Source organism: Anolis carolinensis, chromosome 3 (assembly GCF_035594765.1).
Source record: "Anolis carolinensis isolate JA03-04 chromosome 3, rAnoCar3.1.pri, whole genome shotgun sequence".
NCBI classification, from domain to species: domain Eukaryota; kingdom Metazoa; phylum Chordata; class Lepidosauria; order Squamata; family Dactyloidae; genus Anolis; species Anolis carolinensis.
The window spans coordinates 108,148,177-108,165,482 of NC_085843.1; the positions used below are offsets into that span (position 1 = coordinate 108,148,177).

At 38.2% G+C, this 17,306-nt stretch overlaps 1 protein-coding gene across 1 annotated transcript; it reads right to left on the reverse strand.

Moving 5' to 3' along the window:
• Positions 1-130: 130 nt before the first annotated feature.
• On the reverse strand, positions 131-16,901 carry akap17a (A-kinase anchoring protein 17A). The gene is made up of 5 exons (XM_003218820.4): positions 16,707-16,901; positions 12,023-13,228; positions 8,129-8,277; positions 7,254-7,494; positions 131-1,948 (listed from the first exon to the last, which is right to left on the reverse strand). Exons 2-5 carry the CDS (start codon positions 12,782-12,784, stop codon positions 1,064-1,066), a joined length of 2,037 nt encoding a protein of 678 aa, XP_003218868.2. The 5' UTR covers positions 12,785-13,228; positions 16,707-16,901; the 3' UTR covers positions 131-1,063.
• Positions 16,902-17,306: the final 405 nt, after the last annotated feature.

Consider the following 17,306-nt stretch of genomic DNA (forward strand, 5'->3'; position numbering starts at 1 on the left):
GGGGAAAACAGCATAAAATGCAGTGCTTCTTCTTCTTGTAAAGCAATTATAAGATATATTGTAAGATGGAATAATATGGAATAATATTACGCAATACCCAATTCTTCAAACAAACAGAAAGGAAATCTGATTTAATGATGCATATGTATATATTTTAATGTACCTAAACATCACACAGAAGTTGGAGTTCACTGGCAATGGCTTCTATGGTTTTACCATCAGATTTAAAAAGCTGGTTTTACACTGCAGTAGTATTTTGAAGAAATTCCTGAGACTCATTTCTAAAAGCAAAGATGTCATAAAAAGAGAAAAGTACAATCTAAATATTGTACATAAAAATAATTTAACCGGAAGATTCATCTTTCAAAATAGAGTTGTTGCGAAATTGCATGTAGACAATAGCTAACATTTTGAGCAAATTACATCATATATTAATGCAACAGCAGCCTCTATGACAATTTTCTCAAGGCATCCAAAACTGGCATCTTTATTTGGAAACAAAACATAAACAAGTAAAATTGCAAACACCATGGCCATCCAGGCCCTGCAACAATCTATTAAGTATGCTGCTGTCAAAAATAGCAAAGGCAGCAACACACCACTGTATAAAAATATGGTTGCATCTAGCACCAACTGAGATAACAATAAATCTTGCATGGAATTACTGAGTTCTATGAATCAAGTGCGCAGCTCCAGGTCAAGTTTATATTTCCTATCACAGACAGACATGATAGTCTATGTCTTAGGAAAGATTGCTGTGATTGTTAAAAGAATCTAATGGAAGATTTAAAAAAAATGAAATGCTGAATGCCTAATGAGGGCTAGTTATCAACGAGAATGAATGGATAAGAGCCACCAGGTTGTAAGGATGTCAACAGAGTTGACAGTTTAAAAAGTAAAAAAAAAATCTGAAAAGCATGTCAATTATGTTGTTGGTTTTTTGACTCCATAAACTATATTCTAGTAAATTTTTCAATTAGGTTTTTTCCCTTCCAGGCTAGAAAGAGGAAGAATTTAGTCCAGTTATCTCTGGGATAGCCCTTGCAAAAAATAAAGTCCTCTATTACCTACTCCAAGTGCTTCTCTGGTGGCTCAAAGATCTCTTCCGGTATTTTTGTTTCTTACCCACACTTTTGTGGCCATGGCTACGTCCTCTTTTATCCTGCTCTCTGTTTCTACTAGAGGAGCGTTGATATTGTGCATGTTCTCGACTTGAACCTCTCTGGTGAGGACTGCTATTTTTTGTGGAGCATTTTTTATGGAGGCGCCTTTCTTTTCTGAATTTTTCATCCTCACTACTCAAGTCTCTTCTATGCCTACTTTTTTCTGTTTTGTCTTTGCTGTGATGGTTCTGTGTGTCTCTGTACAAGTGACTCCTTCCCTTGCTGGGTTCTATGTTACACTTGTCTTGTTCTGGTATGAGGTCCTTTTTGTAGATATTCAGCTCATGATCTGATGAACTCCTATGCTGCTGATTTGGTGTTATACATGTAAGGACACATGTAGCACTTTCATCAAAAACTGTTTCTCTGTCACTGATATTAACCTTAGGGTCTTTGAGAAGAACTTTTTCATGAAGGCTCCCATTTAAATACTTGGGCTGAGAATCCAGATCTTCATTAGCTGCTATGGTGCTCTGAGACATCAACACTGGTTTAGCCAAAATGGGAGGAACTGAGGTAGGTTTGAAAGACTGAGGAACACATGGAAGGGTTTTCAAAGGGGTACTAGGTAAAGTCTTTTTAAGATGTATTGTTTCTATTTTCTTGTTCAGAAGATTACTTAATAGTTTCTCACGCAACTCCCTCTCTTTCCTCTGCAGTCCAAGAGCTCTCTCTTTTTCTTCCTCTACTCTTCGGAGTTCAGCTTCCTGCAGTTTCCTCCTATCTTCTAATTGCTGAATGCGGACTTTTTCTTCACTGTGCTCCTGTTCCAAAAGTTTTATTGCCTAAGAGAAAGAAAATATAACTTAATTCCTGTCTTTATATGAAAAACATTTTCTCTGTAACAAAGACTTTCATACATAAAGAATTGCTGAAAAGAAGAAAAATTCATAAAGATAGTCTATAGGGGAGAGAGAGAGAGAGATTCCTTGATTACACAACCCAAATAAAGCATTTTTTCCTTGATGTCTTGGTTTTTAGGCCTGTTTCTGTGGTATCAGATCTGTGGCACTCACTCCCATCAGTTTGCATATAGAGTCAACAGATCAACAGAGAACATCATAACCATCACACTTCACTGCTCTCACTCACCTGGAACTATGGGAGAACTATGTGAAGATGCTTTTTGCAGACTTAAGTTCCACGTTTAAAACAATCCTCCAACACATATTGGTGTTTAAACTCATGGATCTTGGATTGTCATATTCAATCTGTTCCTGGATGGACTTTTTGTTTGGATGTTCCCAGAGGGTTAGATTAGGTAATCATACCTCTTCAGCTCTCACTCTCAACACTGGGATGCCATAGGGCTCTTGAGTCCTCTGCTTTACACTTTGTACACATATGATTTCATCCCCGTCCACCATAACAATATCATTAGCAAATCCACTGATGATACAACCATTGTGAGGCTTGTATCTGAAGGGGATGAGTCTGCTTATCGGGATGAGGTGCATTGGCTGCTCTCATGGTGCAGGGACAATCATCTGTTTCTTAACATCAATAAGACCAAGGAACCCCATGGATTACAGAAAGAACATACCAGAAATCCAGCCCTTAGTCATAAATAAGGACCAAGTAGAGAGGGTGGCCAGTTTTAAGTTCCTGGATGTCACTGTTAAGGAGGATCTGACCTGGGGCATCCATATGGCAGTGTTGGTTAAGAGGGCCCAGCAGAGACTGTACTACCTGAGACTTCTAAGGAACCAACAACAAAATGAAAAACTGCTGGTGATTTTCTACTTCTGTGCTATGGAGAGTGTCCTAACCTTCTGCATCTGTGCGTAGTTTGCGTAACTGCACAGTGGTAGATAGGAAGGCACTCCAAAGGGTCACCACTTCTGCACAGAAAATCACTGGTTGCCCTCTCCCCTCTCTGGAAGACCTTTATAGGTCCCATAGCCTTAAGAAAACTCAGAGCTGTGATGCCTAGGGCACCTTTGGCCCTGGACCCTGTGCCATTTCCTGACCAGGATGAAGAAGATTTGGGTTTTCTCCCAAGTCAGCAAGTTTCGACACCCTTCCAGATGCCTCATGTTGACATTTCCAAGCTAGAGCCAATTAAGAATGCCCTTGAAACAATGCCGGCTCTCCCAGATTCTCCAAAAAACTTGGCGTTTGATCGTAGGGCATTTGTATATTCAGACAGATCAAACAGACAGAGCCTCCGGAGAAGCGCCAGATTAGCGGAGCGTGGTGACTATGGTTAAGCCCAGTTCTCTTGAGAAGAATTGAGGAGTTAGACACCTGGTGTAATAACTGTAACAAGCTCTTGGAAAGTTTTAGGGAGTTAGGCACCTGGTTTGGGGGAGCTTATGAACTTCAATAAAAGTGTTGTGTTGAGAACTTGCCTTTGTGGTGACAACTTTACATCTCACTGAGAAACATCATCGTCTCCAGCTCCTGGATTTCCAGGCAGCCTGACGGTGCACTTACTCTTGAGTAGACCGGGCGCCGGTCTACCTCCTTGCCAAGTTTGGACTGCATTTCAGCTCCAGAACATCTAGTTCCTGCCTTGCCCTGAAACCCTGTTTTTGGACATTTATTCAAGAGAACTCTTCTTGCTTCTTGCTCTTTTCTCCACTCAAAACTCAGGCGGAGTTTGAGTGTGTTTTGGTTTCTGGATTTTGAACTCTAATACTGGACATAAGACTTTTACTTATTGGACTAACTTTGATCTTTTCTGAAAGGTCAATTGCTTCTACAACTTTGCTGCTTATTTTCTTTTGGAACTTTACTTGCTTTAATAAAGATATATTGTTATTGGTCTTTGTGTTGGGTTTTCGATGCTCCAGCTGCCTAGGGCGTAACAAGAGCATTCTTGGGGATCCATCTCATCCAGCATATTCCCTTTTTGAATTACAGTAGAGTCTCTCTTATCCAACGTAAACGGGCCGGCAGAACATTGGATAAGCGAATATGTTGGATAATAAGGAGAGATTAAGGAAAAGCCTATTAAACATCAAATTAGATTATGATTTTATAAATTAAGCACCAAAACATCATGTTATACAACAAATTTAACAGAAAAAGTAGTTCAATACACAGTAATGCTGTGTTGTAATTCCTGTATTTACAAATTTAGCACCAAAATATCACGATGTATTGAAAACATTGACTACAAAAATGCGTTGGATAATCCAGAATGTTGGATAAGCGAGTGTTGGATAAGTGAGACTCTACTGTATTACCATCTGGCAGACAGTACAGGGTAGCAAAGGCAAGGACAAACAGACTGAGAGACAGCTTTTATCCTGGAGCTGTAACTATACTGAACACCATGGTTTCACACTGATGTGGCATTGGGGGCTGTGCGGTAGTGGTAGGATTGTGGAGGGATGGGTGTTTTGTTTTGTGATATGTGCTTGGGAAAGGATTTAATTTTATTGTACAATGTACATCAAGTTATTTTATTATGGTATTTGTGGTGCTGATTCAGAAAATTGCATTAGATAGACTGCATCAGTTCTAGTTTCTTAGATAAAGGTTATCATGGTTTTCTATGGGCAAGCAGATGAAGACTGGTAGATGGCATTTGTTCTCTACCTCAAAAGCTGGAGTTGATAGGGGGAAACTGATATCATTTTTGGAATCAGCAGGTCAAATATACCCAGAAGGGCTAACATTAGAGGCACCAAAATGTGTGTTGGCCTGTGTTTCTCATTCAATAGTTCCTGTGAAAAAAGCTCATGGCAGGTCACCATAACAATCAGTCTCAGAAGTCAGGACCGCTGCTAAAGAAGTCTAAAAAAACTGGTGAAGCAGAGAGCTAGGATGCTAAGTACGGCAAAGCTATACATGAAATCTTCCTCAAAACAAACCAAAACATGCAATTTATAGCTAATATTGAGCTTCTGCATACTTGAACATGCTCCAAAGGCTGCAAGTAGGCCATGGATTGCTCCATAAATGTGCCAGTGTCAGGCACCAATGGCTTGTTGGAGAAACTAAGGCAACAGTGTTGCAAAGAGGTGGAAAGCCTTCATGCTCCAGGCTCTTTGTCATCAGTCTCAGCCATAGATGTTCATTTATTTTCTACAGATCAGAGCCCAAGGTTGAATTTAACTAATTGGTTAAACACATATTTCTTGTCAAACAGAAAGGCTGGCTGGATTGTTAGCCCAGAAACATGTCCAAGCTGAAACCAAATCCATTTTAAAAAGTTTTAAACTGAAATTTTAAACCACAAAATATTGTAAGATTATAAAAACAGAGAAATATCAACAATTAAAATCAAACAGCTTCTTTCACGTGGTTCTAATTCAGTTCTTATACCTCAAGCATATTTAACTTTACAGTTAATCTGTAATGGAAAATGACAGATATTAATGGAGCTCAAAGTGGAGGAACACTGAACTGACCAGAGTAATTGATTTTACAAGCTGGCACCAGGGCTACAATACGTACAGTATAATACAATACAGAGTGCAGGCAAGTTAGCAGATATTGATGTAGTCCTTCAAATAATATGGACTCTCATGGCTTTGAAGTTTAATATCAGCACTTTAAATTATGCTATAGATGCATTTTGTACCAGTTCAGGCATTAGAGCACTAGATAACTGAAACAAATTCTGGTTTCTCCAGCCATAGTGCTATTGATGAATTCTAAAACAACATGAACTGAGCTGGCAAATTATATAACTACTGAAGAGAATAACTGCCCCTGAAAGCAGACATTTTTGTCCTATGTAGAAACAGACACACATCCTATTGTGTAATGTTGCTGTTCACTGTGCATGTGTAGATTTATGCATGGTACAGGATATCCAACAAAGTGTCAAAAATATCAGTTGGTATGCATTTTTTCAAACTATTTCACAAATCATAATTTTCTACTTACAGTTTTAAAAATTACTACCATATATACTCGAAGATAAGCCAAGTTTTTCAGCCCTTTTTATGAGCTGAAAAAGCCTCCCCCGGCTTATAATCGGGTCAAGCCTGGCAGCGGAAACTGGAGGCAGTTACTTGCAATATATGATATATTTATCTCTCATCTTACCCTCCCTTATCAGTGTTTACTTTTCCAAAGCCTCCCTAGCTCTTAACCAAGGGAATGTTTTGAAAAGAGAAAGAAGCCCTTGCAAGTCAGGAAGAAGAATATATATATATATATATACCCATTAATTGTATAAAAGCATTTTCCCTGAAATATTTGTTAATCTCTGCTACAAATAGGCATTTCTCCCTGCAAGCCTTTGCAATCCCAATGTACCCTTATATTTGTATCTATCTATCTAAATAAATTTTATATATGATTTCCCCCTCATGTGTTTGCAAGTCTTTGCAAATCCTATATACATATAGAGATTTCCATGTACCTGTATATCTGTATCTATGTGTATACATTATGTTATATATGAATTTTTGCCTCACATGATTGCAAGTCTTTGCAAATCCTATACAGATATAGTTATCTATATATAGAGAGATGTTTAGATAGATATATATGAATATAGATATATAGGTCTTGCAAATATTGTAGGGGAAATGCACACACACACACACACATATAGATTTCTAGATAGATACAAACAAACATATAGGGCTTGCAAATATTGCAGGAGGGAAATGTATATATATATATATATATTTGCAAACATTTCAGGGGAAATGCATATGTGAAATTAGTATATATAATTATAGATCTATATCTAGCTCTGCATTGTTTATGTAGGCATTGAATGTTTGCCTGTTACTATGTTGGAAGCTGTCCTGAGTCCACACGGGGAGATAAATAGGGAGGGATACAAATGAAGATTATTATTATTATTAAGTTAATACCATATTGTTTTTGTTGACCCTACTTTTCCACTTACAGAGCTAGTTTACTGTTTTTCTTTGAAATACGGTAAATATTCAAAAACCTTTAAACTACTGGTGCCTCAATATAATTTCATTGGGATCTATTTTCATTTTGAAATTTACCAGTAGCTGCTGCATTTTCCACCCACGGCTTATACTCAAGTCCGTAAGTTTCCCCAGTTTTTTATGGTAAAATTAGGTGCCTTGCCTTATATTATGGTTGGCTTATACCCAAGTATATATGGTATATTCTATTGGAAACAGGCCCCTCAAGTTAAGTTACCTTTGCTCTGCTCAGCAGTTCGGCAATTAGTCGAATGGACTGAAGATTTCTTTGAGCTAAAAGAAGCTTCCTCTCTTCAAGTTTTATTTTTTCTTGCAGTCTTCTTTGCTCTTCAGCTTGTATTTTTTCAAGTCTTTTTTTGTTTCTACGAATTTCACGATCCTTTTGTTTTTGCTCTCTTTTCCTCAATTTTTCTTCTCTCTTTTTCTCTCTTTCTAATTCCTCAAGTTCTTTTTGTTTTCTAAAGAAGAAAATGAAATCAATCACTAGAGGTCTAGCTTCTGAATTTAACTGAATGATTAGAAATGTACAAATCATTTCTCTCCACAAAATCTCAACAGCAGATAAACATTCGTAGTTCATTATACACTAGCCTAACTCTTTTATAAATCAATGACCCAAGAAATTTACAAAATGCCTGAGGTGGCAATTTTCACTCCACTTATGAAATAAAATTCCAAAAATACAAACAACTCCACCACAGATTATGTGTTACTGTTAGCTCAGGATTTATTCAAACTGCATTGCAAACCTCACTAATGCAATATCAAATTGATTTCAAAAGAACAGGTTTTATTAGTGGTATGTATAAAAGCTTTCTCCATAAATTGTTGTATTTTCTTAATTTATTTTACTATCAGAATCAAAATCCAATGGTATAAAATTTCCAACCATTATGCTCACATTTTGGCCAATGCTTGATTCCTTACTAACAGTTTTATCATAATGTTCAGATGTATACATTAATTTAAAATATTCAACAGATCTTGAAAGTTTAAAAAATTGCCCAAAACATACCAAAAAAACCCCCCTAGCAAATTCAAGTATAGAAATGCCTGGAGTTTGTAATCATACATGAAAAGAATGAAAGGTACCTTTCCTCCTCTTTTTGCCTTTCCTCTGCTTCTTTTTCTTTACGTTTTTGCTCTTCTCTTTGTTTTTCAAGCTCTTGAAGCTTTTGCCTTTCAAGCTGACGTTTCCTAATTGAAGCATCGCTCAGATGCTTTGTTGAATCAAATGAAACCTTTTAAAGACAAAAGAAAAAAATTCTGCTAATATGTTAAACTATGATTTTATTAAATGTATTGGTTTTGTGTGTCTTTTGTTTCCAACACCTGTAAGCTGAATGTATCATGGGGCTTTCTTGGCAAGATTTGTTCAGAGAGGATTTGCCTTAGCCTTCATCTGAGACTGAAAGATTATGAACTGGGTATCCATGGTTGAACATGGATTCGAACCCTGGACATGGTGTGGCTCCTGTCCAACACTCAAATCACTATACCACCCTGGATCTATCCATTAAATCAACTCATGAATTAGATGGTTGAAGATTAAAAACCTGAGAATTGTTGGGACACCTATGTTGCTTTCAACAGCTAGCTTTTTCATCATCTTTCTCACAGCAAGAATGTCCCCCTGGGCAGCTAAACCTGGCAATTCTAACTGGATGGCCCCCATGAGGGTCCTCCTCCAAGGGCAAACCAAGAATGGGCAACTTGGAAGTCCCTGAACAGACTCAGGAGTAGAGTGGGCAGATCTAAAGACAACTTGGCAAGGTGGCACTACCTGGAGGAATCCTCCACCTTGTGTGACGTTGGAGCAGAACAAACAACTCCACATATGTATGCTTGCCCACAATGTCCTGCCTCATGTACGGAGGAGTTGTTGTTTAAAGCTACGGACAATGCGGTTGCTGTTGCCCGCTTTTGGTCTAAAACTATTTAGTTGCTTGTGATTTCCTTTATTTCATCATTTGAAAATGTATTTTATTGTGCAATGCTTTTGGCACGAAATAAATAAATCTTCTTTCTCTCCCATGCAAGTGCCTGGCCCCACGGAAGGATTTTATGAATTTTTCAAAGGTTCTAAGTGTTATATTATACAGTAGGACTCCCTTATCCATGGATCCAATAAGTATGGTTCCTCTTTCTTACATTACAAAAAATTTCCCCTTGTAAATGTTTGTTCCCCCCGCCCCCCAACTAGGTTTTAGGCAATTCTATTATATCCTTTTGACTCAAATCAACATACAAGGTTTACTATTATCTGTGGTTTCAGGATGCCACATGTGTGCATTTCTGTAATACATCTCTCATTTTATTATCAAAAATATTTCAGAATTTCTCCATCTACACATTTGTTTACATTTCAAAACATCTTCTCAAGATTGATTGCAAAACAGAATCATGAACGTTATGTAACATATTAAATAAAGAAATCAACCAGAACATCAGCATGAAAATATTAAAGTTGAAAGCAAAAATGTAAATGTCCCTATACATATAAAGACAACATACCCAGAAACCATAAAAAAGTAAAGTGAAACACACCAGTTTTTTTTCCACTACAGGAACCAGGATTACTTTCTTCAGATGAAAATTCCACATGGATGGGAACATGAGAAAAACACTGCCTGCTGTGCTCATGATCATAATATATCTCAGTGGTGGGCACATGAGCAGGAGCTCTATTGCACGTTGAAAGAAAATTCATAAATGTAAAAATAGCCTTCAAAACAGCCTGTCTACTACCTTAGGCACACCTGCCTTTGAGCAAGCTCAACTGAATGCAGTTCACAGAGAATGAAGTGTCAATTAATGAGAAGCCAACAACTGAGATAAAATCCTCTTATTGAGTAGTTCTTATTGATAGTTGGCTCTCTTGCATCTCTTCAAAGGCCAACAGAAAATGGAACTAAAATCTCAAAAGACTGCAGAAAATGGAACATGCGTCTATAATATATTCTGAGATCCAGATAAGCATGGTGTTCTTTTCACATGACCAAAAGCTAAGGTAATTATATGGGCTCAGCTTCTTTTAATTCTTGTGAAAGCATTCATCTGATATATGTCAGAAGCAATCTTGACTTATCATGAATGAACAGTATGTTAATGATTCCTGATCACTTCCTCACAAGAAGAGTGGTTAAACAAATGAAAGAAGTGATTTCAAGTGCAGGAGGAAATGCCAGTGTATGTGTTCAAGGCTTACATGTAGAAAAGAATGAGCATGTTACAAATGTGGACTGCAATTCTATATCATAGTTGGAATTAAAAACGGCTATGTGGCAGAGGTGTTACAGAACCTTCCTAGTGAATTGTGAAGATACATATCAGGGCACTGGCAAGAGTGTCCTAGCATGCATTGGAGACTTCAAATACATTGGAGCTTACTAATTAATAACCCCCGCCTATTGTTCAAATGGATACTTAAGAGTGTCCAATGTGTACTGACGTCCATTAGCCACTTTGTTGGCTCCTCTATACAATAACATCATGCAGAATGAATACAAACACTGCAAAATTGTTCAATTCTGTTACCCAGAAATATTAAATCCGCTTAGTCACAAATCTCATACTGAATTCCTGTCATGATTTTTTCTTTAAAAGAAAAAAAAAAAACCCTTGTATCTATCTTTATAGACCAGGGGTCTCCAAATTAAGGCCAGAATGTGACCCTTCAAGGTCATTTACCTGGCTCCCACCCTAAACCTTAGATTTGGACTTTCTTCCCTGTCTGAAACAACTTGAAGGCACACAACAACAATCCTAATTAATCTGACTATCTCATCAGCCAAAAGCAGGCCCAAATTTCCCATTACAATATTGTTATGTTTATGTTGGTTAAAATTGCTCTTCATTTTAAATATTGTACTGTTCTTTAATGTCTATTTGTACTAGAAATAAGATACGTTTAGTGTGCATAGGAATTTGTTCATGTTTTTTTTTTCAAACAATAGTCCAGCTCCCCAACTGTCTGAGGTACTATGAACAGGCCCTTGGCTTAGAAACTTTGAGAATCCCTGTTATAAACTGTACACTCTAAATCTCTACCCCCACCCATACCCCATATGTGGAGGGGATACGTTCCAAGGCAACCAACATGGAAAGCTGAAACTGTGAACAACTGCCCAACTCTATATTTTCATTGTGCTAGAACCAGCAGTCTATTGCAGAACTACACTTAAAAGATCAACAGGCCCATAAACATGTATGTTTTTGAAGCGGAAGTGGACATAGAATCTGTTGATGAGCAGGTCACACTATAGTGTTTCATACAGTAATCTTTAAGAATGTAAGAAGTTACACTGATACAAAAACTACCAAGCAGAAGCCCACCTAGTTAAGTATTTTGTTCAGTAGCCTACAGAAGTCCACCAGAAGGCTTTCACTGCATCTGCACCTAACACTTCACATTGTCTAACAAATGATACTCAGATCTACTGGTACTGGAGATGATACATAACTCTTTTGATGAGTAGTCAGTGACAGCCTTATCCTCCATAAATATATACATCACATATACTCATGTATAAGTCTAGAAATTTTGGTCAAAAATCAACCCAAAAAACTTGCCTCAACTTATACATGTTGACTTACACATGGGTATATACACAATATGTCCCTTTTAAAGCCACTCAATTAAGTATCCATCTTTACATTTCGTGGTTGCTATGTAATTTAGCCTTCATAAGAGATTAAATTTACCTTCCTTTCTGTGTCCTGTTCAGTCTCATTGAACAACCATGAGTTCCACCATTATGAAAAAATAAGAAAAGCTTTTGCAAACTTGGGAATCATTTGTGAAAACATAAAATAAAGCTGATACTGCTACTGTTTCTCGTCTCCCCAACTCACTGAACCGTGAATTCAGTTTGTGAAAGCAGAGAACACTGCACAAGTCTAAAATTGCAACCAGTTGTTTCAAATATACAAAAAAAATCTAACATTCTCTAAAAATATATACCAGGAAAAGCTCAGATACTTCACCTTTATGTTGCAAGCCACTGCTTTGCCATCTTCACCTTTGTACATTAGCTTCATCCCACGCAAAGCATTCATAGCCTTGATAAAGCCTGCATATTCCTCATATTGAACATAAGCTTCAAAATTCAAATGGCCTCCAAAACTGAATGTATGGAAGTTTCTTCCAGTCATTTCTTCCCTGTATGGATCCAACATGGGAATGTCCACATTACGAATTTCCCCAAATTTGTTAAACACTTTAATAAGAACTTCTTCATTTGGTTTTTCTGATCCAGAGTCTTTCGGTGCAAACCATTTACAAGGCAAACCTTCCAAATGAATAGTGTCCGGTCTTTCCCCTGGCAGCGTTTCATTCATATCTTTTGCATCACGAAAAAAGGAATCCCAGTCATGTCGAGTAGGAAAATCAATTTTGTATTCTGCAGCACGAACTTTGAGAATGTCTGAAAAACCACTTAGCTTTATAGTTTTGCCATCTAGACATGTAAGGAAGGATTTAACCAGACCCTTATTTTCCACTTCTCCTTCAAAGCGGATGAAATCCATGGTGCTTTTGGAAATCCGTAAAGTTGAGAACTGATGTGTTTGCACCATTCCTTTCAGTCTTTCCATCACTTCCCAATTGGAAATGGACTTTCCTGGTTGCTTTAACTGTGGAAGGGCCACACTGATTGTCATTTTTGTAATGGGCTTGAGGAATAGCCCATATGGAGCACAGAGCTCTACAGCTTCGGAAGTATCATGAACTATTGTAGCAGCCGCCATGGCTACAAAAAATTATGATTCTAGCAAGAACAGGCTTAACTATTTTATAGGCTTATCTATTTTGTAGACATGGGTAGAAAACTGTTCCTCTGTTTGAATAAATTACCATTTTAACTATATCTCAAAAGCAGCTTTTAAAGACTGTAAGTTCTCTATCTTTTAGGGCCTGTTAAATGTTATCATTATATGTGAATCCATTAAATAGGATTCCCTTTCTTAATTGTGCTGTTCTTGTGTTCTCTAATTGAAGGCAATATGAATTATCTTTGCACAGCAACTGTAAAAGTATGCAAGGAGTACTAAGAGTGTTATTTGCAAAAGGGAAACTCAAGATTTGGGGGAGGGGGGCAACAGTCTTCTGAGAGCACACTGCTTCAACACAATTATTTGAATTATCACAATCTTGCAAGAATTTCAACATTTGTAAAAGCCGGGAAAAATATTCTGTGGAGAATTGAAATAGATGAGTTAGTGTCTTGTTTATTAGATCAAAGAAAAAGATATTTCTCAACATTATTGCCAGTAAACACAGTTACCCAAATTAACTGAAACGGTTTATGAAACAAACATCCTGACAAAACTTAGCATATTTAGTCACAATATGTTTCCTACTGTTCTCACTGAAGTTCATGCTTAGGTGAAGACAAATGGGTGACAACTTTGGAATGGGAACAAAATTGACATTTATACCACGTTCGAAATATATTTGCACTACAAACTCATTAAGTTTGTATTTTTTCCTCTTCCTGAGTATAATAGCATGCAGAATTACAAGCTCAGCAAAACAAACTTATAAATTATACAAGTATGTTAAAAAGAAATCCCATAAATATCATATTTAAAGCACTTTATATCTGATACAAATATAAAAACACATAATTTCATACATAAAAGACAGCCATAATGACAGCAAACATTCTACATAACAAAATTCTTTACTATAGATTTCACTTAAAAGTGAAAAATGTCAAACAAATGATAAAAACATCACAGCACTACTACTTCCCCAAGTTCCCAACACTGCATAATTTAATAGATGAAAATATGATGCTGATACTGATAATAGTAATAACGAATTCTTTATTATAGGTAACATTTATCCATAATTTGTTTGCTTCATTAAGACCAAAACAAAATGGTATGTCCTTTGACACCTATCTGAATAAAGTAAGTGCTTTTTAGAACCAAGACTTCAGAAAATGTGCTTCCGAGAACAAAAACTCTCAGAAGCACCCAGAAAGAAATTTGCAGTAGCTTTGATGCAAAGGAGTGAGGCCTCTTCTAAACTGCCATATAATCCAGATTATCAAATTCAATAGTTCACATTATCTGCTTTGAACTGGATTATGAGTATACACTGCCATATAATTCAGTTCAAAGCAGATAATCTGGATTTTATACAGCAGTGTAGAAGGGGCCATGAAAATCCTTCTGTATGAGAGGATCTCAGTGGCCTCAGCCTTCAGGGCTTCTTTCCTCTGGGCAAAGGATATCCTGAACTCCCCTTTTGCCGGAAAGCAGCAATAGGGAGTCAAGTGCAAACTTTGATCCCACCTCAAAACAAAGACCTTGCAGGAGCTACTGTTGGGTTTTTAAGAAACAGAACTTCAAAAGCATCGACTACAATTACAAAAAAAGCTTTTAGGACCAAACCAAGGGATGTTGTGTTTTCAATATTTTAATAGATCTGTTTAATGGTTTTATTGCTTTTAACTATTAATATTTTTATGTTTAATTCTGTTTGTACTTTTGTTAGGTTTTAAATTATGTATTGTACTGCTTTTATTATTGTATGGGTCTCTATTTTAGAGAGCTAAAGCAGTCGACATAATAATACAATGCCCCCTTGCTCTCGGTCCCATTCTCGTCTCAGGTGCGGTTGGTGAGTACGAGGGAGAGAGCCTTCTCGACAGTGGCTCCTCGGCTCTGGAACTCCCTCCCTAAGGATATCAGATTGGCCTCCTTCCCTGCTTTCCTTCAGAAAAAAATAAACACTTTCCTCCAGGGGGAGGGGGAAGCTTTTGGGGAAAACAATGAGCAAGTGCATTAAATGATAAAAGATTTTGACATTATGGAGCTGGTTTTAATTATAGCTGGTTTGAATTATTGTTGTATTATGTACTGGGGCTGCGGTGGCACAATGGGCTAAACAATTATGCTGCTGTTGCTGACCTGAACTTTGGCAGTTTGAATCCGTGGGACGGGGTGAGCTCTCGCTGTCAGCCCTAGCTCCTGCCAAGCTAGCATGCAAATGTGAGAAAATAGGTAACAAAAGATGCTCCAAGAAATCATGCCGGATACACAACCAAGAGCTAACAATGCAGGCTCCTCGGCTTGAAAATAGAGAACACCTCTCCAGAGCCAGAGATGAGCAACACCTCCAAAGCCAAAAATGAAAAGATAAGCCTTTGCCTTGTCTGTGCTGTGTCTCATTGTATGTAATTATAACTAAGGTATTGAATGTTTGCCTCTGATTTATATATACTGTAATCAGCTCTGAGTCCCTTCGAGGAGAAGGGTGGAATATAAATAAAGTGTATTATTATTAATACTGCAGTTTTATATGATGTGTTAATTTTTTTGTATCTGTGATTTATATTTATTTTGAGTTTTTGTATAGTCTTAGATTCGTATGGCATTGAATTTCTGTGAAGTGTTAGATGCTCTAAGTCCCTTAATGAGGGAGTGAGGGCAGGGTATAAAAGTAAATAAATAATTTGCTGGGATTTGATTCAGGAGACCCTGTGGATTGCAAAATCTATGGATGCTCAAGTCCCATGCTATACAATGGCAGTGTACAAAATGATAGAATCCAGATTTGCTTTTTGGATTTATATATACATAACTTTGCACTTTGCTAGACCTGCTCTACCATTTTATACCATTTTTTCCTGAGTTGTGGTCTTTCTGTGTTATCACCCTGTTTTTAAATTGGTTTTACCTTTATTATATTGTGTTATTGTTTTTAATGTGTTTTACCTGGGTTAAGTTTGCTGTTTTATATGTATTTTATTTTGCTTATTATTTGTTTTGGGCTTGGCCCTGTGTAAGTCGCACTGAGTCCATGCGGGGAGATCGTGGCAGGATAGAAAAATAAAGTTGTTGTTGTGGTTATTATTATTATTATTTGGAGCCCACTATGGTACAGTGGGTTAAACTGCTGAGTTGCTGAATTTGCAGATTGAAAGGTTGGCAGTTCGAATCTGGGGAGCGGGATGAGTTCCTGATGTTCTGCCAACGTAGCAGTTCGAAAACATGCAAATGTGAGTAGATTAATAGGTACCGCTCAGGCAGAAAGGTAACAGTGCTCCATGCAGTCATGCTGGCCACATGCCCTAGAGGTGTCTATAGACAACACTGGCTCTTTGGCTTAGAAATGGAGATGAGCACCAATCCCCAGAGTTGGACACAACTAGACTTAATGTCAAGGGGAAACATTTAATCTCTCTCTCTCTCTATATATATATATATATATATACATTCAAACCATGGATGGTTGAATCCGTGGATACAGAATTGGAGAATAGGGAGGACAGACTACAGCTGTAAAACGGGCGGGGGCCAAGTTAATTAGCCACAGATTGTTAACTAAAATAAAATACAAACGTATCAGCGAGAGCAGGGATGACTTTACTGATAACAGCCCAGCTTTAAGCAGCCATGGGCATCGAGTGGGCCTCCCAAGACACAAAGATCCAGAAGATGGTCTAATGACAAAGCGCCCAAATCCTGCCCATTTCTCCTACCTCCTCTTTATTCACAAACCCAACCGCAAAAGGCCAAGGAGACGCGCTCCCTCTCCCCTGAAAGAGGAGAAATGCAGAGGCAAACATAACTCCTTCTCGGCTGGAAGAGGAAGGCACAAGCACCCCCTCCCCGTTTTACACCAAGAGCCTCTCTCTCCACACACGGACATACGCACCCCTCCCTTGGCCACACGGCCTCGTTAGGAACAGCGACCGAAGGGGGCCTTCGCGGCCATCCCGTGCCTCTCCTCCTCCTCCTCCTCCGCGCTCACTCCCTCTCTGGCTGCTGGCCTGGGCGCAAGGCGACGCCGGCCTTCCCACAAGGCCCAGCGCTACCAAAACAAAAAAACTTCCGCTTCCCTCGGAAACATAACCAGGAACTCCAGCAAGGGAAGTAGTGAGCAGAGGACCGGAAGAAGAAAGGCCGGGGAGTACATAGAGCTAGCAATTATAGAGCGGCAGACTCTCTCTTGCGGAGATTAGACGTTCCCTGTTGTTAGGGTCCAGATTGGAGGCATGGCTTGGGGGCGCATACGCACTGAATACAAATTCATACGAAGACTGAGGGCCCTTCCACACAGCCCTATATCCCAGAATATCAAGGCAGAAAATTCCACAATATCGGCTTTGAACAGGGTTATCAGAGTCCACACTCAGATAATGTGGGATTTTCTGCTTTGATATTCTGAGTTATAGGGCTGTGTGGAAGGGCCCTGAGCCTCCTACACAGCTGAATAAAATTCCACATTTTCTGCTTTGACCTGCAAGATATGGCA